Source organism: Arctopsyche grandis, chromosome 2 (genome assembly GCF_051622035.1).
Source record: "Arctopsyche grandis isolate Sample6627 chromosome 2, ASM5162203v2, whole genome shotgun sequence".
Taxonomy (NCBI): domain Eukaryota; kingdom Metazoa; phylum Arthropoda; class Insecta; order Trichoptera; family Hydropsychidae; genus Arctopsyche; species Arctopsyche grandis.
In genome coordinates this window covers 31603352-31629489 of record NC_135356.1, presented here as the reverse complement: position 1 = coordinate 31629489, position 26138 = coordinate 31603352, and the positions used below count along the sequence as shown (strand labels likewise).

The window sequence follows — 26138 nt, the reverse complement described above, 5'->3', positions numbered from 1 at the left end:
GCCCCATGGGGCTCAAAAGGGGGCGCCACAAGGGACGCAGCCCCGTGGGGCCCCGGGGGGGCCCAGCCTCATGGGGCTCAAAAGGGGGCGCCACAAGGGGCGCAGCCCCGTGGGGCCCCGGGGGGCCCAGCCTCATGGGGCGCAAGCCCTAATAGGCATTAACTAAGGGGGGCGAAGCCCTAGACGGCAATTAATCATGGGGGCGCGGAGGGGCGAAGCCCTAAAAGGCAACTGATCATGGGGGCGAAGCCTTAGACGGCATTTAATCGTGGGGGCGCGGAGGGGCGAAGCCCTAAAAGGCATTAACTAAGGGGGGCGAAGCCCTAAACGGCTTTGAATCATGGGGGCGCGGAGGGGCGAAGCCCTAAAAGGCAACTGATCATGGGGGCGAAGCCCTAAACGGCAATTGCTCATGGGGCGTGGAGGGGCGAAGCCCTAGAAGGCAAAGGCTCAGGGGGGTGCCGAGGCCAAAGCCCTAGAAGGCAAAAAAAAAAAATTTGATTTTTTTTTATTTTTTTAAAAAATATTTTTTGATTTTTTTTTTTTTTTTTTATTTTTTTTTATTTTTTTTTTATTTTTTTTTTTATTTTTTTTTTTTTTATTTTTTTTTTTATTTTTTTTTTTATATTTTTAAATTTTTTTTTTTTTTTAATTAAATTAGCTTAGTCATGTTTAAGCGGTTTATATTATAAACACTGAGCGAAGCCGGGTAATACAGCTAGTCTAATATATAATTTGGAAAGAGACTTTGTATATATGTATGTAAGTATCCTTCGTCGTCCGTAGATCGGTGACGTCATCGAACACGTGATTCGATTTTTTTTTTTCGATCTATAGGCGCCGATTTGTTTTTTTCGATTCAATGGATTCACTCCCGCGGGTGCGCAAGGCGAGTAGTGTCATGGAGCGCAGCCCCGTGGGGCCCCGAAGGGGCCGCAGCCTTATGGGGCCCCGAAGGTGGCGCACCCCCATGGGGCCCCAAAGGGGGCGCAGCTTTATGGGGCGCAGCCTTATCGAGCGCAGCCTTATGGGGCGCAGTCTTTTGGGGCGCAGCCTTATGGGGCGCAGTCTTTTGGGGCGCAGCCTTATGGGGCGCAGCCTTATGGGGCGCAGCCTTATGGGGCGCAGCCTTATGGGGCGCAGCCTTAGGGGCGCAGCCTCATGGGGCGCCGCCTTATGAAGCTCAGCCGCATGGGGCCCCGAAGGGGGCGCAGGGGGGCGCAGCTTTATGGGGCGCAGCCTTATCGGGCGCAGCCTTATGGGGGGCAACCTTATGGGGTGCAGCCCCATGGGGCCCCGAAGGGGGCGCAGCCTTATGGGGCGAAGCCCTAAATGGCAACTGATCATGGGGGCGAAGCCCTAGACGACATTAACTAAGGGGGGCGAAGCCTTAGACGACAATTTATCATTGGAGCGCGGAGGGGCGAAGCCCTAAAAGGCATTAACTAAGGGGGGCGTAGCCCTAGATGGCAATTAATCATGGGGGCGAAGCCCTAGACGGCATTTAATCATCGGGGCGCGGTGGGGCGAAGCCCTAAAAGGCATTAACTAAGGGGGGCGAAGCCCTAGAGGGCATTTAATCATGGGGGCGCGGAGGGGCGAAGCCCTAAAAGGCAACTGATCATGGGGGCGAAGCCCTACACGGCATTTAATCATGGGGGCGCGGAGGCATCAGCTAAGGGGGGCGAAGCCCTAAACGGCAATTGCTCATGGGGGCGTGGAGGGGCGAAGTCCTAGAAGACAAAGGCTCAGGGGGGCGCCGAGGGCGAAGCCCTAAAAGGCAAAAAATAAAATTTGATTTTTTTTGAATTTTTTTTATTTTTTTGATTTTTTTTTTTATTTATTTTTTAAATTTTTCAAATTTTCTTTAAATTTTTTTTTTTTAATTAAATGTTTACTATTAGCTTAGTCATGTTTAAGCGGTTTATATTATAAATACTGAGCGAAGCCGGGTAATACAGCTAGTACTATTATAATTAAATACTGTCCTTTGATTTTTAAATACCAAGAGAATATTAAAATACGCACCAGTAATGATCTGAAGTAGGCGTAAAGTTTGCAGTCACAGAAGACGTGGGTTGGATCTCGTTCGCAAGACACGGAAGAACACGGAAGAACACGTCGATCTCGTCCGACGGCCGGCCGCAGACTGACAGCGGTCGCTTTTGGTCCGAACCTCGTGCAACTAAATGTCGGCCATTTCCTTTCACAGCCTAATCATGTTTCGTGTTCAAACATTCTACATAGCTCCATTTCCACACTTGTCGTATCCACAAAAGTCTCAATGAGTACATTAAATATCCTTATTATGTTCTTATAAATTATTATATTAATTACATACATAATACAAATACATTGTATTTTAGTACAATATACGCGCATACTAGATTGATCACGGGGATGAAAAAGGAGATAAAGAGAGCTCACAAAAATGGTTCAAACAACATGGCGAAGGGTGGCTTCAAACGCACCAACACACCCTTGTGCAATGGGGCGAAAGCTTTACAATTCGAGAGTAACCTGAGCAAGAATCACATTTTTACTTACCAGAGCGGAGACTTACCAATTTTAACTAAAATGGACCCCACTTTTGGGGTCCCGAAATTAATCGTGTAGACAAATATTCATTATTAAAACTGCATACATATAGAGGCGACCAGTGGTGTAGGTAGAAATTTTGGGCCCTGATGCAAATATTACGCAAGGGCCCCTTGATATATTTTTTTTAATTCGAAATAAAATCAGTTTATGTATATATTTTACATAATAAATATTCATATAATAGAGAAAATATTAAAATATTTTAGAAATAATCTCACCAATTTAAATCTTTCTTTCTTGCTTTCATAATCACTAATTAAATTTTTAACTTCTAATTTTGCCGCTTATTTATGTTCAATGGCCAACAATGCAAGACTATTTTGTCTCGATTGTCCGTTGTTTTTAATCATTTTTAATTTACTGAAAGATCTTTCAATACTCGCCAAAATTCACTTTCCAAACAACTGTATTTTGTAATAAGTAATTATGAAAATTGTTTTATGGTCAAGTTTTCAGTGAAATCGTTTTTCAATAATGAAATTACTTGAATGAACTATTCATTAAATTGATCTGAGAAAACTTCTGGATATTTTTTCCTTAATATTAAACAATTTTCTGAAATATTTTAATTATGATGAATTCATAATATTCCGAGGTTCAAGAAAATTGAAATAGTTTTTCAATAACTGCATTCCTTGAAAGCGACTTTTAAGTTGACCGTTTACCTAGTTAATAATGTTATAAAATACATTTAGTCTGAATAGTTATCCACTGTTGAATCTGTAATCGGAGCATTTGTAATCCGATTTTTATAAACATCAGGCCCAGCAAAGCAAACCTTTGAAAGCGCTGATGTACTGCGGCTACTGCTACAGCAACGGCGAGGCTAATGTCATCTATAATACACACGATCTGAGTTCACCTACGGGCAAGTTAACATGTCCAATACTGAGGAGATATGTCTGTCCCATTTGTGGAGCGACTGGCGATGATGCCCATAGCAAGTAAGATATACATAGATATGTAGAATACGTTAAAATGTATGTACATAATGCGAGGACTTAAATATGTAATTACAAACAATGATTTTTTTCTTTCAGAAGCTACTTATAATTACTGATAATTTTTTGCATATACCTACTTTTTCTTTCTAATTTTAATGTAGGTTCGAGTTTATTTTTCAATTCCTACATACTATTCATATCATATATACTACATCGCCTAATGGCTACTGATTACATATGTATGTAGTATAACATTATCTTGTTTATTTTTTTTTTTCTTGTTTTATGTTTTAGAATGTATGTCTTCATAAAATAATACATCTCTCTTACTGTTGTTAGATTAATAGCCATTGTTTCGGCTCCAGCCAAATTATTCGAAATAATTTTGCAGAGATTACTTTATAACCATTGCAGTCGGTTTATCATAGACCAACAGCATGGTTTTCGTTCAGCACGCTCTACGACTACTAATCTTTTGTCTTTCACAAACTTCATTACTAAATCGCTAGATGCAGGGCATCAAGTTGATGTGATCTATACCGATTTTGCTAAAGCTTTTGATAAGGTTGATCATTCAATACTTATTAAGAAATTGGCCAATTTTGGTCTATCGGATAATCTTACTGATTTTTTTACTTCTTATTTAAGTAATCGTCGTCAGTTTGTTTGTTTTGATGGCCATTTCTCTGATGTATACCTCACATCTTCTGGCGTGCCCCAAGGCTCTAATTTGGGACCTTTACTGTTTCTAATATATGTGAATGATATTGGCTCGGTACTTTCAGATTCAAATTTTTTACTATATGCTGATGACCTCAAGTTATTCATGAAAATTGATAGTGTTTCTGACTGTGAGGTCCTTCAGAGTAATTTGAACTCTTTATGGTGCTGGGCGACTAATAATCATTTACCTCTTAGCGTTAGTAAATGCAATATTATGTCTTTTTCTCGGTCTTCTAACCCCACCTTATATCAGTATAATCTTGGTGGAACTCCACTGTGTAGAACATTATCCAAAAAAGACCTTGGCGTTACGTTTGAGAGCAGATGGAAGTTTGGTATCCATATTTCCAATATGTGCAATAAAGCTTCAAAGATGCTGGGTTTCGTTTTACGTAATGCTCACAATTTCAATAATTTAAGAGTTTTGCGTCTTCTTTATAACGCATTGGTCCGAAGCATTTTGGAATCTGATGCCATTATATGGAGTCCCAGTGAATTAACTCACTCTCTAAAAATTGAAAGAGTTCAAAGGAAGTTCCTCCGCTATCTATATATGAGGGAGTTTGGATACTACCCTCAACTGTTTCCTAGTGCTTTTGTGCAAGGTTCTGTTGGCTATACTTCCCTATCTCATCGGCGGGATATGCATCTTGTGTGTCATTTCTTCAAATTATTAAGAGGTGATATTTACAACCCAACTATATTGGAAGAAATGAAATTTTGGGTTCCATCTCGCCTCATTGATTATCGATTGCGTCCATTGTTCCAAACTATTAAAGCAAGAACTAATGTTCTTGCTTTTTCACCAATCGCTCGAGTCTTACGCTGCTTGAATTTGGTCAGCAATCACATTGATATTTTCAATATTTCACCGGATAATCTATCCGTATTTTTACTGTTTTTTACTTTTAATTCAATTTAAACTATTTATATATGTGTTTTTTTTTTGTGTATTATTTTCATTTTTGATTTTTCAATTTATTAATTCTCAATTTTTCAATTTTTAATTTTTATGTACAATTTTTTAAATGTTTTATTTTATTTGTTTTTCTATTATTGTTGTTTTATTTTTTCTTATGTATTTGATCTTTTATGTATTGTCTGGCCACAGTGTCATATTGGGGTGACCTGTAAAGACTCTGTGGTATACTTGTATATTAAAATAAATAAATAAATAAATAAATAAATAGATATGTATAGTATATATGCATATATTATTTAGTAAAGTTTATCATTGTAACATATTACTGTAAAGTTTAGGTATATGTATATATATTTTGTGTGAATGGTAAAAAAATTAACTAAATATGTATAAGTATACACAAAATTTATGTCTCCATAAAATAATACATCTCACTTACTGCTGTTAGATTAGTACATCCATACAATGTATAATAGATATATTTATATTCTTATTTAGGGATCATTGTAAAGATCAGGTATATCCAGTGGCGGCTCGTCCATACGCACTGCGGTACTGCAGCACCCCCAAAGAATTTGAGAAAAATTTAATATTATTATATACATAAATGTATGTATATTATATGAAAATATCAATATTATTTAAGCGTGTATTAAGCTCGCCCGCACACCGATACACCCAATAATGATCATACATCGTGGTAATAATATCAGACAGTGAGGCATCGTTTATGATTTTGTGCAGTACGGTTTTCGATAGAATATGCCGAGTGGGCGAAGGAGGGGCGCGGGGGCAGCTAGAAGCTTGGTCCGTACTGCACTCCCAACAGTATACACATTTCTTGTTGCGCCGCGCGCTCGACACGCTCCTCACTTTTCGTCATTTCTTCTGAACCTTTTGCCTTTCCTTCTACACCTCTTACACTTTCTACGTTTCTACACTTCCTTCCACACGTCACTTTAAGTATTTAAGATGGTATCAAAATCAAGAGAAGCTGAGCCAATGTTTTCAAGAACTTAACCCTTTGGCTGCTACGAGGTTTTTCAATGTCCAAGCGAAAAATGTTAACATTTGTAATTATTTTGAAAAAAAAAATATATAATATTTTTTTTTACATACTTACTTCGCCGAACGCTCGTAATTTTTATAATACTTTATATACATTTTTAGAAGCAGTTGTGGACTCGTGCTCTCTCTTTCTTTCTTGCTTTTACATGCGTGCGTGCGAAAGAGATACCTACATATATACACTAAATAAGTTTTGACGATTATTTTCCGACGCTTTATTTTTTTCAATAATCTATTTTTAGACATCGATGTATCCTAACAACATGCGATATATTCGAAACAGGTAGCGGTCTTTCTCTCTTTCTTTCTTGGTTTTAATTGTGTACGTGTGAGCGAGACACACAAGGATGTGAAGTTTCTAATAATCAAATAATTTTTCAACATGTATCATAAACATTTTGTATGCATTTCAGTTGCATTCGATTGATTGCATGAATTCGTGACGTCTCGTGACCTATATAATTGAAAGCGGATTTCTATTGTTTTTTGCCATTTATTTTAACTCTGCAAAATGATATCGGACAGTGAAAGTGATGAAAGCGAAATAATAGCTCCTCGCTGAGGAACTCGACAAATCAGCAGCTCTACTGATTCTGAAAATGAATTTATCGACAATAATCAATTCCCAAGTAATAACTCCTTATATGACATTGACAACGAACCCGAAATTTACTTTGATGAGGAACCCGAAATTGAAGAGCTTTTATTTAAAAAATTGATAAATGTTTATAAAGCTCGATTGTAAAATAAATATAAATACGTATACAAAAAAAATGTTTCGTGCCACTGATGCGCTGGTGGCTCAAAGAAAGTATTGAAATACGACAATAAATGACGACAACAACGATCGTCGTAGCAATCTTCGCCGATTTCAAAACAACGATTTATCGTTGTTGTAGCAGTCAAAGGGTTAAATATTCTTCCGAAAATACTGATGAAACAATAACAGATTCTTCCAATTTACTGAATACATTTTTTTATTTTATTCAGAACTTTTTCACAAGTTAATGCCGCATGTAGAAATTATTTATAACCAGATGCAATCTAGTAATATCGATGCATTTTCAATTAAAGAAAACTTAAAAAGTTTTACTAATGTCATTCTACAAATACGAGATTCTTATAGCGAATTGAGACCAAAAATATGTGATGCATATATTATATGCATATATTATCGCACATATTATAGAATTCAAAAATATGTGCGATGTTATTATTAAGGATATAAAAGCAAGATATGCTTTTTCTAATGAATGAAAAGCTGTGATATTATTAAATAAAGAAATTTTTTAAAAGTACTGTAAGAAAATGCCAATGGAAGATCTACTACTAACCGTTGAATCATATCCAATGCTAGATAAAGAAAAACTTCAAACTGAATTAGAAGTGTTTTAATCAAGGAAAGAAATGCATAGTATTAATGATTTATTAATATTTTTAAAACTTATTTTTGCAATCAATTTATCCAAAGTTCGTGTGGAAATAACAAAACTTATTCAAATTCTGCTTACAACTTTAACTACATCTGAGCCAAGAACGGTGTTTTTCATCAATAAATAGAATAAAGACATACATATGTATATAAGAAACACAATAGTTCAAGAAAGATTGACGGCTTTGTCTATGCTGTCAATTGAAAAAAAAATGATTATGAACAGTGAAAAATTTAACGAAAAGGTGATAGACCTTTTTTCAAGGAAAAAAGACAGAAGAATCAATTTTTAAATGAAATAAAATACATATAATGTTTAATTCTGATCATTTTGATGTTAATAGTAAAATATAATCCAAATAAACATTTTTTTTATTTTTAATCAACCGCAGCACCCCCAGATATCTTATCCACGAGCCGCCACTGGGTATATCTATATATTTTTTGTTAATGATAAAAAAATTAAGGATAAACCAAATTTATGTCTTCTTAAAATAATACATCTCACTTACTGCTGTTAGATTAGTAAATACATGTATTATTATTAGTAAAAACAAATGTATAATGGATATATGTATATTTTTGTTTAATGATCGTTGTAAAGTTCAGGTATATATATTTTTTGTTGATGTTAAAAACATTAATTTAACATAATAATGTATGTCTTTATAAAATAATACCACTTAAGTGGTTGGTACATATGTATGTAGATAGATATATTCTAATAAATTAGTTACTGATCTAGCGATCACTACATTTTGTTTTTATTTATTTATTATTTATTTAATGTACAGACAATACAGGAATTCCCAATGCGCTAGAATGGTCAAAAATATAACAGAAAAAGAAACAAAATAATTAAATTTATAATATTAATGTATATATATATATATATATATATATATATATATAGATCACTAAAGGTTTATGAAAAAGCTATTTGAAATATCACAGTGTTAATATACATGTTGTATATTGTAGCTTAGTAAATAACGACGAGATAACCAGTAAAATTAGAGGCTTTGTCGACCAGCGCTTCCTTTGATTAGCTGCTCTTTGCGAGTACTCTACATAGTATTGCCGTGCCCTGAATTAACTCGACTTTTACCTGATGAAATACTCCGACATATGTATACTGCCTGGTTCGCATATAATTTCGGACGGTTGGGCAGTGTACGGAAAAATTCCACGTATTGCGAATGGAATATATGTACATACACGCATTCATTTGTGGTTCAATACAAATTCATCTAAATATGAATCAAAACGGGCACGCGTTGTGCCAAATTGACGCTTCATCTTTCTTTTCACACGCATCCACATATTTTCTACATTTTGTGTATGTATTTCACTATCATGTGGATCCACGAAATTATAACCACTTTTACAAGAATTCGGAATATTTCCGTACGCTGCCCAAGAGTCTCCGACGTATACTGCGAACGAGGCAGTATATGTCAGAGTATTTCATCAGGCAAAAGTCGAGTTAATTTAGGGAACGAAAATACTAGAGTACTCGCAAAGAGCAACCAATGTCAGGAAGGAACGGGTCCACCGAGTCTAGAGGGTCCTCCCTGTTGAGAATTCCGACTTTTACCATGATGAAATGATGAAAAACTACTTTGTAGAATAGAGATAGAGAGTAGACACCTAGGTATTTGAAAATGCTTATGTCTAACCATCACTTTATTAAATTTGAGTTTCTATTAAATTCATTATTAAACTAACACTGACAGACTACCTGCTATATGAGCTGTTGTTAACAACTCTGAAGTTATTTTGAAAAGCTACCAAGTGGTATGTTAAGGTAATGACACATTTTAAAAAATAAACAAAATACCGTTATTTTTATTTTATATTTATTTTTTAAGAAAAATTATAATATTTCATGAAAGCTTTAATGAAAATAAAATAGGTACACATGTAATTTTGCCTGTTATCCTTTAATTTTTAAGTAAGCAATAATAAAAAAATATTATATTAACACTCTTAAGATATTGTAAATGGAGATTTCATATTTTATCCTATAATCCTATTATGCTCTATATCTACATACATTAACACTTTCAAGAAAGAAATATACCTAAATAAAATAAACAATGATCACCATTTCAATATATGTATCTATATAGATATTTTGTGTATTTTTATATTAAGTTATGTTTTTCCTGCATCCATTTCATTATTTCCAGAACAATGGGGCAGTACTTTCTGAAATAAAATGTCATAGTTTATAATTAGTAAAGTAAGTAGTAAATAAGTAGCTCTTAAAAATTTAAATCATACCTACATTAACAAGAAAAAATTCGTGGAAATTCGAATAAAATGTATTATTACTAAGATGTATTATTTTATAAAGACATGAATCATGTCTTTTGGACCATCGGACAGTACTTTCTGAAACAAAATGTCATAGTTTATAATTACAAAGTTTAGTTTTTGCATTGTGCTGCATTTGCATGATGCTGCACTACTCATGCACACATCCTCATTCGTAGTTTGAAGATTAATTTTAAACAACGCTCAACCTGCATCTTCTTAGAAATTTCATAAATATTAATATCAATAATTTTTTTAAATGTTTCTTTTATTTACTTTATCATTTATTATTTGTTCACGTGCTTTGGTTCATTTTACAAGATGAGAGTAAAGCTGGTCAAATGTCAAACTACGAATGAGTGTTGCCAACTTCTTCGATTCTTCGCCGTTGGATATTTTAACCTCAAAAAGTTGGCTTTCCAAACCAGCCCTATTCCAAGTCAGTCAACGTACTCGTTCGTGTGTTTCCTTCGATTGCCAAGCCCCGGCCACTGGAACGGATGATTTCAATGACGATTGAAATGATTTGAAGGGATTCAACGACAATTCTCTGAAGAACAGCATGGGCATCCAAACTCGAGAGAGTGGTGCGCGGTCGTAAGACTCGAATATCCGTCCAGCTTTTTGAAATATACACATTGAAATCATCGGTCTTCACGTGATCAAGCTTTTATCTGACATCACAACTACTCGAGTGCATATGTAGGTAAAAATAATTGGAGTACCTACTCTAAATTTCTTATCTCATTTTTGGTATTTTGATGACTAATTCAATTTTTAAATCCACGACTATACAAAACATGTATGCGATGACAAGAAAGGTTCTGAGTCTTGAAATTAGTCTTGTAGACAAATATTCATTATTAAAACTACATACATATGTGTATACACGGCAGACAGGGACGGCTGTCTCGAGTAACGCTGGGTCGAATCCACACATGCATCCATACAAACTTGGGTAAAAGTGATACATTACACTGAACAACAAAAATACATATGTTTTTAGCCACCGGAACCTACTGTTAAATTTGTGAATTTACTTATTATTGCATATGCTATTTTTAGATCGTGCCGAGTCATTAAACTTTTTTTTTAAATAATTTTGCATATCTAGCATATCGAATAGCATGTTAACATGTTATTTAATATGTAGTATAAAAGTTTTCACTAGTCGGCAATTCAGCCAGTCAGAGCTTACTTATCAGCACAATCGATTGGATTTCGCGTCTCACTTCTTCCCACGATATTCATATCGAGCTTTTTTTGCAGACACGGGTTTTTATCTCGAGCAGGTTCCAATTTCAGTTATGCCAATTTTGTATTCAACCATTATTATTAGTATTACATACCTGTATATTGACATTGTTACAATTCACGATTACATTTCGATCGGCATCTCGTTCCAGGAAATTCATTTTTCCCTATATTTTGTTATCTAAATGTTATACAAAACCATAACAATATACAATTCATACGCACAATATGTTATGCCATGTAAACACTATTTACAGAACAGCCAAAGGGCGCGTGAGTTCATCATCGGTGCCACTCCCTGGAATGGGTCATATCTACCTACAGAGGTGTTAAATTCAACAAGTCATTTCTCCAATTGAGCAATGATCCTATACATTCATCTTGATTTGAGCCTGTCAATCTGCTGGACCCTTTTGTGACAAAGGCCGACCCTCTGTTTGCATTTCCTGCCGTCGGTGCTATTCGACTAAGGAATAAGACACAGAATTTTACGCGGTACTTGTTTTTATAGATAGTTTTGCACATGAAAAAAGAGGTAGAAGGGTTGAATCAATCTAAAAACTTTAGTGCGTTGCAAAGTAAATTGTGAACTGAGTTGTACATATATTATTGGAATAGAAGTTGTATATTGTTGTGAATTTTTCGGTGTGATTAAAAATGACAAAAATGTGTGAAGAAAGTTCACGCTAGTTAAATTTTAAAAATTTTTTTAAAATTTTTTTTTTTTTTTAATTAAATGTTTACTATTAGCTTAGTCATTTTTAAGCGGTTTATATTATAAATACTGAGCGAAGCCGGGTAATACAGCTAGTATACAAATAAATTCGGAATACATTTATTAGAATAATAATAACGTTTAGCTTAACGAGTAACAACAAAATGAGCGACACGGGTGGGGAAGCGAAGCGCATATAGAAAAATTTAAAAACATCCTTTGTATGGAAAATGCTCAACGACGAAACAAATGCTCGATTTTAATCAGAAAAAAATGAAATAAAACCAATGTCTTTTGTTTTACAATTAAAAATTTAAACAAGAGGGCAAAACTGGTATGTGGAGGTGGGGGGGGAGGGGGCGTCGAGGTATGAATTAGAGTTTGGCAAACCGTTTATTGTAAGTCGACACGAATATATTCAAACGATTTTCCAATGGGAATGCGTAGGAAATCCAAGCGGTATTCCTATAAGCGATGGCGCATTTGTACAATAGCGGCGGGCATCAACCCAAAGGGCTGAGGCAATATGGCGGTCAGCGCGGGGGTGGGCGGCCGCGTGCTCTCCGACGAGGTTAACGCGTAGCTAGGGAAAAAAACCGCACGAACCGGAGACGAACGGGGAATTTGCGAACGGGGAATGAGATCGGAAAAGAGCTGGGCGGCGAGATTTCACGAATGATAATAAGTGGTGGCTGCGTGGTCGGCCGGCGCGTGGGGGCGAAGTGCCGGGAGTGAGGATGACGTGGCGGACAATATCGCACCGATGACGTGCTCGGGGGCCGCGGTCTGAATTTGTTAGACCAGCATACAATGAAATCCATCCCGGCAAAAAGCTTTATGGATATATTAAGCCGTCATCTGATGTGGAACCCACGGGGTTATGTTTGTATTCTTTAGAAAAGTTGGACATGATAGAGGAGGGGCAGTAGATGTTAGATATGCGTTCAGCTATATCAGCTGACTGACTGACTCATGAATGGATTATATATGTCGCGGTAGGTATGAATGCACACACGTCAAATGTCAAATGTGAAAACGTAAACAAATGTCTGTTAGTGTGTGTGTGAGTAAATTCGGATGGGAAACTTAGATATGCCCGCGGTCTTGGCTTTTCGGTGTCGGTCATGGCGGTTGCTGGTGGTCTGCTTCTGCTAACACCACCGGAACCGGAAGGCGCTTCGTCGTCTAACGACCTATTTAACGGCCATTATTTGCGTACGTTTATAGAAAAAACGTCTCGATGGGAAATATACATTTAAATGCCTTTTTGATCAGTAGTGTAATACTGCGAAGAACGCCCCGTGAGCATATGCAAGTAAGGCATTTCCTTCTTCGGCTTGTCGCACATTTTGAGAAGCGACAAGCCGAAGAAGGAAAAGACTATCAAAAATAATTGTAACTGTAAATACCGTATTTATTTTTATTTTTTTCGCTTTACCATAAAGTATCGGTTTTATCGCACAATTTACCAGGACGGACCAGCACTGTCCTAATAAAATCAGTGGTCACCTTACTTTGCCGCGTACCGTTTCCGTAACTATAATATATATTAATAAAATAATTTACTAAATTGTCAAACTACGATATTAATTGAATAACATGTTCGATAAATGATAGTTTTCTTATAAAAATGTATTCCATGCCGTTTATTGTGTGTGTGTTTTAATGCACTGTGCAATTTTTAACGATACACTTGCCCATCTTGTAAGTAATATGAACAAACAGAGAATGTTTTATCAAACATATATACGTCGAGCAATAATAACTAAATCAGTGACGTAACTACTACAAAAATAAATAAATAAACTAGCAAATTTTAAATGTAGCCCATATGTAAATTTTAAAATTCTGCAATCACATATTTTATAGACATTTTCTGAATTTCTTCATCTTTATATTGTAAGTTCGCCAAATCTGAATTTTTTTTATACATACATACATTAGACAGTTTTCAGTTATTGTGAATTGATTTTCTTAATTTTTTTTTTTTAATACTTACCTATACTAAGTCCGCTTTAAAGGTCACGGAATTTGACCCTTTAAGCCCTCAACATGAGGCCACCACCCCCCCGACGAATACAGTCCAAGAGACCCTTTCGTCGGAGAACGAGACGGTTGTTCATGAATATCGCACAAGAACAACCGCACATCACTGTTCTAATAAAAAACCACACTGTACATAACCAAGTACAAAATTAACAACAACGCATGAACACATAAAGCGCGCATGCGGTAGGAAACAAAACCTGAGATGTGCCGTGCGAATGCACGCACACCTCAAGTAAACATACATGTACGCATGATTATGCGTGCATAAGCACGCAAGTACACACACACACATACACACACATACACACACACACACACACATATATACACACACACACACACACACACACACACACACACACACACACATAAACCACACACACATACACTCACCTAAAAAGCAAACGCACACTCACACACACACACATTCACAGAATATAATATAAAAAAAATAATAATAATAAATCAACAGTTAAATGCTTTTGCAATTAAGTGGAGTAGTAGCATCCAGGGGAACACAGCTTAACTATATATTAAAATTTGGAGATTGTCCCGAAAGCCCTCTCAAACCTGAGGGCTCGTATGCACTGCATACCCCCGCGTTATAATAGTTACGCCACTGCACTAAATAAACTGAAAAAAAGAAAGGAAATACTAGTTTATAAAAAGAAGAATCTTAAATATTATTTGTTAAATTTACGCTCTTTTTATCATTCTTGTAATATCTATGATTCTTTGATTCTTGTTTTATTTCATAAGACTAAAAAACTGAAGTACCCAAATATTTTGTAAAATGTAAAGCCCGCTTTAAAGGTCGAAAAATTTGACCTTAAGTCCTAAATATGAGACCCCCCCCCCCTCCCAATGAATACAGTCTGAGAAACCCTTTTGTCGGAAAACGAGACGATTGTCCAGGAATATTGCACAAGAACAACCGCATTTCACCGCTCTATATAAAAAAACTACTCTGTTCATAAACAACAACGCATGAACACATGTGTAACGAATTTTATGATTTTGACTGATTCGAACTCAGAATCGATTACTGATCACGTTTTCATGATCTAGAAAAAATGTGTGTGTGTGTGTGTGTGTGTGTGTGTGTGTGTGTGTGTGTGTGTCTGTGTGTGTGTGTCTGTGTGTTTTGGGGATTCTTTGAACACCGTTAGTCCTATCGAACCAAAACTTGGTATCGGGTACTAAAATTCTTATAGACATGACGAAAATTTTTTTCAAATTTTTAAGTTGACCGGAAATAGTACCTCCCCTTATAGGTGTCCTCTTTTTTTAAGTTTTTGAATTCAATTATCTCCCAAACCGCTGACTGAATCAGATAAAAATTTTTTTATATGTAATAAAAATAATAATATCTATAACCTTTTATTTTTAAATATTTTTATCTGAACCGAAAGTAGTACTTTTACTCTTTTTTTTTATTTTTATTTTATTTTTATTTATTTTTTTTTATTTTTTTATGTTTTTCTAAAAAACCTTTTGGTTTATTGAACTGAAATTTCATATCTAGAAGTTTAAGCGTAATACCAAGCTATGTATAAAATTTAGTAAGCATCCCTCAACCGGAAGTGGCAGTTTACTCTTGTTCGATTTTTCTTCCACTATTTTTTTCGACCCTTTATACACGTGTGATCTTCACGAAAAAAATCAAGTATAATTCTTCTATCAATGTGATGAAAATAAAAAAAAATCACAAAATTTAATATACCGGAAGTCGGATTTTTATCTCCTAGAAAGGTCAAAAATGTTGTCGCCTGGATCCTGTCCACACCCCTGGACGTATTAAGCCGAAAATTTATATTTGTATTCTTCTTGTACTAAATTAAATTTGGTAGCGTTTTGGTCAGAATTCGTAAACCGGAAGTAGTATTTTTTTTTAAAACAAGATTTCATTGTTTTTTCATTATTTTATTTTGACTTTTTAAATTATTTAATCTTCTTGATATTTATTGAGTATAATAAAAATAGTGATTTTAAGTAAAAATAAAAAATAAAATCACCAAATTTAATGAACCGGAAGTGGGATTTTCTCCTCTTAGAAAGGTCAACAATGTTGTCGCCTGGATCCTGTCCACACCCCTGAACGTATTAAGCTGAAAAATTATATTTATATTATTTATGTACTAACTTAAAGATTTGATAATGGTTTGGTCTGAATTTGTAAACAGGAAGTAGTATTTTTTTTTAAAACAATATTTCATTATTTTATTTTGACCTTTTAAATTATTTTTATTTTCTTGATTATTAATAAGTATAATACTGATAGTGATATTAAGTAATAAAAAAAATTTGAACAAAATCTGACAACCGGAAGTAGAACTTTTGTCTTGTGCAAGTTTCCATACATTTCCATCATAGTTATTAGTATTTGATAATTTGTCTGTACGGTTCAATATCGAATTTTGTTTAGTAACCTTCTTATATTCCTCAAATACATAGATAAAGTCATGGGTTGGTCACACCCGAATTTTTTTTTTATGCATAATTGATGAGTATATTATTTTCGTTATGTATTAATTTATGTTTAATTGTTATTTTGTTTTTTTTGTGTTATATTTTTGACCATTGTGGCGCTTTAGGAATTCCTGTTATGCCACAATGGTATGTTTAGAATAAAATAAATAAATAAATTATTTTGAATAAAAACACCAACAATTTTTTTTGATGTAATCATAAGTGAAACGTAAAAGAGGTATGTAAAAATTGGCTGCCATTATCTGACCGCGTTGCATTGTTACAAATAAATAAAAGACCTTTTTCATTGAATGTTATTCAAGTATATGCACCTACTGCAAACGCACCGGACGATGAGGTTGAGCTCTTTTATGCGGATATAGAGAAGGCCAAAACCTATTGTAGAAGAAGCGATATAACAATTGTCATGGGTGACTTTAACGCAAAGGTTGGTTGCGGTGCACGAGAAGAAGTGGTTGGAAGTTTCGGACTGAGGACACCAAATGAACGTGGTGATAGATTAGTCCAATTCTGCCAAGAAGGAGAGCTGATTATCATGAGCACCTTTTTTAAATTACATCCAAGGAAATTATATACATGGATCTCAAATGCTGACAGAGATGTAAGGAATCAAATTGATGATATCACCATAAACAAACGCTTTAGAAATATAATAAAAAGTGTTAAGACATACCCAGGAGTGGACGTATTCACAGACCATAGCCTCTTAGTAGCAAAAGTCAAATTCAAACTTAAAAGTTACACAAGAAAAAAAAAAGCGTCTGGTATCGAAACGGAAAAATTGCATGACGAAAGAATCAGAAGTTTGATACAGTATGAACTAAACGATAAATTGAGCAATGTTTCTACATCGAGAAGTATGGATATTGAATCTACGTGGATTGCCGTTAAAGATATAATCAACACAACTACACAACTAATGGATCTTCGGCGCAGATATAAAAATATAAATACGCAGAAATACGTGGAAGTCCAAAGATCCATCCGTCGTCTAATTCGGCGAGCTAAGGAGAAATGGCTAGCCAGCGAATGTGGCGGAATGATAGAGGAATTCGAAGCAAAACATGATACGTTTAATATGCATAAGAAGGTTAAACAAGCAGCAGGAATATACAAAAATAAATATATTAGTTCACTTACAGATCAAACCGGCAAACTACTAAATATTGAAGAAAGGCTTGCAGAATGGAAATCATACATGGAAACCTTCTTCAATGATAATAGAGAATCAGCTCTGATCATCCAAGTTGATGGTGGGCTGGACATTACAAAAAGCGAAATTTGAGTAAATGTCAAACGACTTTCTTACTATGTTGCTTTCGACGGTGACGATGCTCACCAGTCTCAACTGTAGTGGGGTGATTTTGATTTTTCATCCATTGAATAAGAGCGTAATCATTTATTTCACAACCTCTTCGAACGTGAGCATGAATATTGAAACGTATCATTGGGATCTTGCTGAAAGTATGGCACTAATCACTGACTAATTTGGAATATCTTTTGAAATCATACTGAACTTCTGCAGTTTGCAGTTCTTCGTCTTGGCTCTGTTGATCTGCGAGATCATCATTGTCGGTATTTGAATAGTGTTTATTCTTGGACACTTGTTGCCCACAGTGATCCCCTTCCCTGTAACTTACAATGGAGAAACGATAAAATTTTTAATTGTTTTGTATGTAGTATGAAGGCTCTCCGATTACAATGAGCAACAAAAAATCACGTTTTTGAGTTACCAGAGCGGAGACTAACCAATCTTTACTAAGTTTGACCCACTGAATTCGAATATGATATTGATTTTTGTTTGGTGGGTGATCGTTTACGAGATATTTGTACTAATTGATCGTTTACAAGATATATAAAAAAACATTCGTTTAACCACATTTATTAAGAGGGCGCATATTAGAAATTTTTGATTCTACCACAAAAGTGTATTATTACATTTTGCTGGAGTCTACCGCCAATCAATAATCTCTATTTGTTATGAGTCATAACCAGACTGCGGATAGACACCGTGCTTTTTCCAGTAATCGGGGCGGTTTGGCTCTATTTACAAAGCTAGAGTAAAAAAAATAAAGGTTGGACGAAACTTTAACAATGCATTTACAACAATTGAACAATAAACGGCGCACTGTGGGTCCGGTCACTAGTCATAACTTGATTGACAAGTGGCCGGTAGTGATTGAAAACTTATTATACATATATATATATATATATATATAATAAGTTTTCTTCTCAATTTCGCATGTGAGAAATAATTAAAAAAAAATGGGATATACATTGATTTAATGTGCTTGGTACTTGGTAATTAGTAAAGTAAAGAATATTGTAAAAAAAATGTAAAAATGGGCATTCTTAAAAAAATGTCGCCAGTGGTGCACTTTTATATTCTATAAATTTATATATTATAATTTATACGTATTTTTGGTTGGATTTAAAAAAATAATACATATCTAGCTAAAAATTTTATTTATCACTTTATAAACAAAAATAAACACGAAAAAATTACAAACTAATGATGAGAACAAAAATACTAAAATATAATAAGCAAAATACACTAAGCAAATTTTGCTCTTTAAAATTAAAAATAAAGAGAAATAAATCCGAATATAAAAAAATAGCTACCTACATATATACATAAATAGATACTAACTAAAAATCGCTTCGATGACAGTAACAACTAAACACTTATAAAGTAATCAGATTGGTTTCTGTTAACATACAATGAGATCAATTTGGTCCTGTCTTATCATCTATAATTAGTATGTATATTGGGCCTGGTAGACTTGCAATTTCGATTAAAATAAGAAATTAAAATGAAGAAAAAAATTGTCATAGCATATTTTAATAGATAAATCATAATAATGTACATATGTATGTATATGTAGTAGTTAATAAGGATCTTGTGTGCTTTTGTTTGCCAATTATTTACATATATGTATGTATGTATATGTATGCATGATTATTATAAATTGGTATAGTAATAAGTGTTTAACTATATACCATAGACCAGCCCAATTATTGCAATTTCTCATATTTCTAATATATTGGCAATACAATACTTAATTTGAAAAAAGAATTAAAAATACGTGCAAACTAATTTTATTAAAATTAATGTTTTACGATAACAAAATACATATTTTTAAATGAGAAGCAAAATGCAAAAAAAAACAAATTGGTTTTACATTGTAATACAATATATGTATGTTTTTGAATTAACGACCCAATTGATTTTATAATATATATTTAAAAAAATGATCAAATCGGAATTTGCACAATAAATTGAAAACGAAAAAATTAAATAAAGAATAGCCGAGATAGATGTATGTATGTAGCTAGTTATAAGAAAAATAACTTAAAAATATACAAAAGCACTTCAATTTTTATAATTGTTTAGAAAAAAGTACAACAGATGATGGGTTTTAATATTTTAATACCGTAGCTGTCCATTGCTTTTACGTCGTGTAGAATTCAACATTTTTGCAACAGACAATGGTTTTATTCCTGAATTCTGTTTGAGTGAAATAGGGCAATACGTTCTGAAAAAAAATTTAATAATTTACAATCACAATATATGTATCTATGTATGCATTTTGCATATGTGTACAACAAATTTTAAGATATCTTATATCTTACATAGTATGTGCCATATCACCAGTAGCTCCACATAGGGGACATTCGAATTTTCGTAGAATTGGACATAATAAAGCACCTGTCGGTGACCTCAGCGAATGACTCAAATAAATTGACGCATGTTCTCCATTTTGACGACAAAAACCGCAAAATTTGTTATTCTTATAAATGCTTCCTTTCGGGACCTAAAATGTACATAAATATATGTATGAATGGGTTTATATTAAACCTTTAAGCATTAAAATTAAGGTTATTAGATTTTTATAAATATCTAATTACATTGGAAATGCCCCAAATATCGCTCAAATTGATATTATCACGTTTAGTTTCCGAAACCGTAAACATCTGTATTTCCTGTCGTGATGTTTCTAAATATGTCATGGATTGTGAAGAAGGCATCGCAACACTTGCAGGTGGCGTTGCAATGATTTTTCGGGGAACATTCCTCGGAACATACCTATAAATATAAAATGATTATTTATTTGAAATTTTTGAGCTCTTCTTATTTTTTATATAAATATTATATTATATAATATTTACAGTGAATTGTTTGGGACGTTGCGACTCCATGCTGAAATCTCGAATGGTTCATCGTTAGAACAGGGCCAAGTAGGTTGAATGTGTTGTCCAACTAAAAACATATGTACATACAATCTATGTAAGAATTCTGAAAACAGTTTTTCATATTCTATAGATACACATTTTATTGACATAATAACAAGTACATATTAATATATATGTAGATACTAAATTGATGAAATTATACGTAAACGTATAATTTTTAGGATTAAACAGATTTACTAAGTCCATGGAGGATTCGTAGAATGTTAATAATTCCAAGAAGTACACCTGTGCATACTTACATATACATACATATGTCGCCATGTAAGAGATCGATATCAATTCAATGGGGGGGAGGAGGGGTATTACACTGCTGATACTTATACATACATACTACAATATAATATTCAAATGTCTTATTTACTGTTTGCGTTCATTTAACTTACCAGCTCTGTTGAAATTGCGAAATCCGTCAGTCATGATAAAATCACGATCTATGCACTTCCCGTCTGAAATAATAACAATATCGATGGTTTAATGTAGAATAGAATAGGTGGTAGAATCCGTGACAATTTAATAAATTAATAACAAATGCATATTCAAATAAATTTAAATAAAATAAAACTGTTCAAATAAATTTAATAACATGTTTACTATTAGATGAGCCATGTTTAAAGCATTTATTACGTCCGTAAAATGTTTGGTAAATCTTATGTGATGTCTATGGGAAACTTTACATTGTCATTTATCGCAGAATTAAACATTCATCAGGACTTTTACATACATATGTATATGTAAGTTAAGGTAACTACTAAGCATGGTTAATCTAAAAATAATGTACATGTTGTGATAAATATGAAAATAATAATCTCAGCATTACATTAAATGATAAGTATGTACCATAAGAAATTTTGTACGAAAATCTTGTACATACATATATTCTGTTCTTCGTCTGTTCAAAGGGTTTCTAAAAAAAAACCTACATATTTATCAAATTGATGTGTTTGTTAATTTTTATCGTGTGAAAATAATTTATACCCGCAATAAAGAACATTGGTAATAATACGATAATACGAATTCCATATCCAGTTCCTAAATAGCGACCACAGGTTGCAATATGGGAACTGGATATGGAAACATCGGTAGTAGATATCGTGTGTGTGGATGGCTCCATGAAAGCGTTCCCTCTAAGGTGTGCGCGCGTGTGAGACACCTTAGAGCTTGGACGGAACGTTGGCGTCAAGATGTTGCATAAGTCCCCCCCCCCCCCCCTCCCCCCTTCTTCGCCGAGCTCGGCCGAGAGCCGAACGCCGTTAGCCGAGTGCGCCCGACTTCAGCCGAGGCCGCGCTCGGCTAACACTTTTACCAACACATGTACACATTGTAAGCGTGGCCGCTCGCCGTAGCAGTGGACAAAAAAATTCACCCAATCTATGTAGTCTAAATATTTATCAAATATGTATATCCATATGGTGTTTGGAAAGTTGTGCATATTTAAATTCAATTCGACTATAACTAACAAAAATATATTCGACATAATTTTCATTTACGATATTTTCATTTAATCAGTGTGATATTTTGAAACTTATAATGTACTATATACTAACTATGTATGTAGTAGCACTCGAAAAAGAGTGAACTCGGGCCCTGAAACTTTATTCCGCCTCCCCCCCTCTCGTCAGCCCTTAGTAGATATGGGCAAAAATGGGAATTTTGAACGAACCGAACGAATTTTTATTCCCGGAAACAGTGGCGGACTGGGACTGAAACCAGTGCTTGCCAGGAGTCAGAGGGGGCTCCCACCCAGGGCTAAAAAAATGTCTTCCCCCCCCATATAACAAAATTTTCTTCTTTCCATCACGCTAAAAATCAAGGGTAAAAAATAAATAGAATTTTCAAAAATGCACGAATCAAAATTTAAAAGTGCAATTATAATCAAATGTTATTATGGAAGTATGAAGTAAATTTAAATCGCTAGTTGATGATGAATCGTCCTATAAAAAAAACTTTTTAAGCGAATCTGTGTGACATCATTTGTTTCAAATAACACGCGTGTTTATGGTTGCAATCAATCGGTGGGTCTCATAATCATATAAAAAAATAATTTAATTTTTAAATTAATATTTTTCATGCACGGATAATCCGCACCCGGATAATTGAGAGTATACCGTATATGTAAATTTTTTGTATTATAACGATGAAAAAAATTGTCACACATACATTGTAGATATGCTAATGGAGAGGGCGGCAAACAGTTTCGCGACGATTCGCAAAGCAACGAAATGCAAGGGGACGTCGAGCCGCCATTTTGGTGCTGATGGAACGAATATTAACTCGGATCGTGATTCTAGTATTGATCATCATGATTAGAGGTAGGACCGGAAGCGTGCCGTTCATTTTTTTGGACTCTTAATTTCTAAATAGACCCAAAATGCCCTGATTCCTGGAAAAAGCACGCTTCCGGCCGCCCTTTAATCGTGATACTGACACTATCACTGATACACGGATCGCGTGATAATATTGATAGCGAGACGGCCCAACGTAAACATTCGTCCAAAGAGGCTGCGAAACACGCAAATGACACGGAAAGGCCGCACCGCACGGCTCAATCGAAAAAGACGAGACGCGATTCCAAGGTCGGTTCATACATATGTACATGTTCATACAGGCAAGCCGACGAATGCAACAGTGTTCCCGAGCTCGCAAGATTCGCAGCATTAGGCTCGATCTTTTTCTTGAGCTGTACAAACCATAGTACTTAAAACGAAGTGACCGCGCGACAGAAAATGGCACGCGCGTCCACGGCCTTGGCCATCGTTTGCGCAAAGAACGAAAGCGCGTCGATATTGCCGAACGAAACGGCTACCGATGCGGGAAAGCCGGAAAAATGAAGAATGGCGTCGCGGAATCGGAATCGGCCTGCAATGAATGGCGCAACCAACTGATTGAAAGGGCTAATTAGCTTCAATAAGAACGTACCTGTGGGCGAGTGGGGCAGCTCAGCGTCGTATATTCACCGCAGAATGCGGACCGCTACTGACCGTGCCGTGCGATTTCCAACCGAATTTGGTGTTCGGATTATCGCATAGCAACGCGGCTGGCGGACTCACTCTGTCTCTGTCTCTATGTCTGTTTCGCCGACTGCGTCACGTGCGTGCGAGCAGCGCTTCCGATGGGCACTTGCCACATAACTTTGTCAAATGTTGCAGATGCACAGGATTGGTCCATTATGTCGACATCGGTCTAGTCCGTATCTCATTGGACCGTATCTCATTACTCACGGTGTGAAGAGGCGATTAGCTGAGAGCAGTTTGGGTTCAGACAAGGCTTGGGTACCCGAGAGGCCCTTTTCTGTATGAAAACACTACTCCAAAGATGGAGAGAAGTCCGTAAACCTGTGTACATCTGCTTTATAGACTTTGAAAAGGCCTTTGACCGTGTCCAACACGCTCGCCTGATTGAAACATTAAAAAATATTGGCCTGGATGACAGAGATGTCAGATTGCTACGAAATATTTATTGGAATCAGACTGCAGTAGTACGTGTCGATGATCAATTCACTGATGAGATTCCTATAGAACGGGGCGTCAGGCAAGGATGCATCCTATCACCTACTCTTTTTAACACCTACACTGAATCCATCTTCCACGATGCTCTCCAAGAGGCGGAGGGCATCAAGGTGGGCGGCGAGACGATCACCAATTAAGATATGCTGATGACACGGCACTAGTCGCTGAAAATTTAGCAGACCTGCAAAGATCTCTAGACCGTGTACATCAAGAAAGCAATCGAAGAGGTCTGCGCATAAATCTAAAGAAGACAACATTTATGATAGTAGATAGAATGCAAACAGACACCGGGAATCTAACCTTGGATGGAGAGGTGATAGAAAGAGTAAAACGATACAAATACCTGGGTACCTGGCTGAATGAAGAGATGGACCCAGATTAAGATTTAAGAATCCGCATCGAGATGGCTAGAACAGCATTTGTAAAAAATTAAGGCGGCGATTACAATCAAGCATCTCAATCTTCATACGCGGTTGAGATTCACGAAGAGCTACGTCTGGACAGTATTACTACACGGATGTGAGACGTGGGCTCTGAAGACCAAGATGATCAGCCGCATCGAAGCTTTTGAGATGTGGGTGTATAGGCGTATGCTGAAGATTCCGTGGACCAAGAAGATATAATTCGAAGCTGTCCTCGGCATGATGGGGAGAGGCAGGGAACCTGTTTCTGTCGTCGAGCGGAGAAAGATGGAGTACCTCGGACACATGATACGGGGTCCAAAATACGAATTTCTCCGTTTGATAACCATGGGGAAAATAGAAGGAAAAAAAAAACCCTAACTGAAAGGGTTGTTCAGATATGCAAAAACAATAAGGAGAATTCGGAACTAACATATATTTGTAAAAATATAAATATATTGTGAATAATAATATTTAAATATGAAAAATTTAAATTATGAATGAAATTATTGAATAATAATATTTAAATTCGACCAAGGTGGGCGCCTGGCACCCCCTCTTGGATCCGGCAGTGACTCCTAGGGTATAAATAAGGAAGTTTAAACAGACATATCTACTTACATACATTTGTGTATTTGTTTCGGTAAGAGAAAAGTATGATCCATTGGACTTTTGCTAAGATAACAACAGACATTGCTATGTATTTGTTCCGGCGAATGTACTTCAGATTTTTATACTGTCCATTTTTTATTAACACTGACATTTAATATTATAATACGGAACATTTTGTTAATAAAATACTTGACGAAAACTGATTTGTATACTAACAAAATTGATTAAATTGCTGGCCTTTTAATTTGTTACTCTCCAACGGACTTTTACTAAAATAACGATTTTCTTATTTTGCTCATTTGATTATTATTTCAAATGTCATTTCTCAATCGAGCCGAGTCATTGAACTTTTTAAAATAATAATTTCAGAATTTTCCATCGCTATTATGTCGAATAGCAATATGTGTTATCTCGAGACGGGTTTTTAATCTCTAGCAGGTTCCAATTTCAGTATGCCATTTTTGTATTCAACCATTATCGTTATACATATGTATATATACATATATGACATTGTTACAATTCACGATGACATTTTGATCGGAATCGTCATCCAGGAATTGCAATAATATGTAATTAAATTGTGTTACCTAAATGTCATACAACCACATATGTATGTATTTATACACAATTAATTTGCAAAATGTCTAATGCCACCTAAACACTATTTACAGACCAACCAAAGGATCCGTGTTGATCAGTGGCGTAACATGAATTCCAGGCGCCCCCTGCAAAATATTTTAAGGCGCCCCCCTCCCCCTTATACACATATAATTCCACTATGTCACTAGAGCAGTGCTACTCAAACTATTTCAGTTGGCGGACCAGCATATATTTTTCAGTAATTCTCA

At 35.3% G+C, this 26138-nt stretch overlaps 2 protein-coding genes across 2 annotated transcripts; one reads left to right on the top strand and one right to left on the bottom strand.

Annotated features, from left to right (window-relative positions):
• The first annotated feature begins 2445 nt into the window (after window positions 1-2445).
• LOC143922348 (uncharacterized) lies at window positions 2446-8735 on the top strand. The gene is made up of 4 exons (XM_077445571.1): window positions 2446-2595; window positions 3364-3545; window positions 3840-3842; window positions 8672-8735. The coding sequence occupies exons 1-4, from the start codon at window positions 2446-2448 to the stop codon at window positions 8733-8735; spliced, it is 399 nt and encodes a 132-aa protein (XP_077301697.1).
• A 10227-nt stretch (window positions 8736-18962) lies between these two features.
• Window positions 18963-21929, bottom strand: LOC143921068 (uncharacterized). Its single transcript, XM_077444196.1, has 6 exons — window positions 21747-21929; window positions 21155-21217; window positions 20688-20778; window positions 20427-20604; window positions 20151-20332; window positions 18963-20053 (listed from the first exon to the last, which is right to left on the bottom strand). Exons 1-6 carry the CDS (start codon window positions 21880-21882, stop codon window positions 19945-19947), a joined length of 759 nt encoding a protein of 252 aa, XP_077300322.1. The 5' UTR covers window positions 21883-21929; the 3' UTR covers window positions 18963-19944.
• Between the last annotated feature and the right edge of the window lie 4209 nt (window positions 21930-26138).

Coding starts and splice junctions, on each gene's coding strand:
- LOC143921068 (XM_077444196.1), bottom strand. CDS start 21,882: ATGGAGCCATCCACACACACGATATCTACTACCGATGTTTCCATATCC. Junction 21,218..21,746: donor ACCAATGTTCTTTATTGCGG/GTATAAATTATT, acceptor TTATTATTTCAG/ACGGGAAGTGCATAGATCGT. Junction 20,779..21,154: donor TCGCAATTTCAACAGAGCTG/GTAAGTTAAATG, acceptor ATATGTTTTTAG/TTGGACAACACATTCAACCT.
- LOC143922348 (XM_077445571.1), top strand. CDS start 2,446: ATGGCGAAGGGTGGCTTCAAACGCACCAACACACCCTTGTGCAATGGG. Junction 2,596..3,363: donor AAATGGACCCCACTTTTGGG/GTCCCGAAATTA, acceptor TATAAACATCAG/GCCCAGCAAAGCAAACCTTT.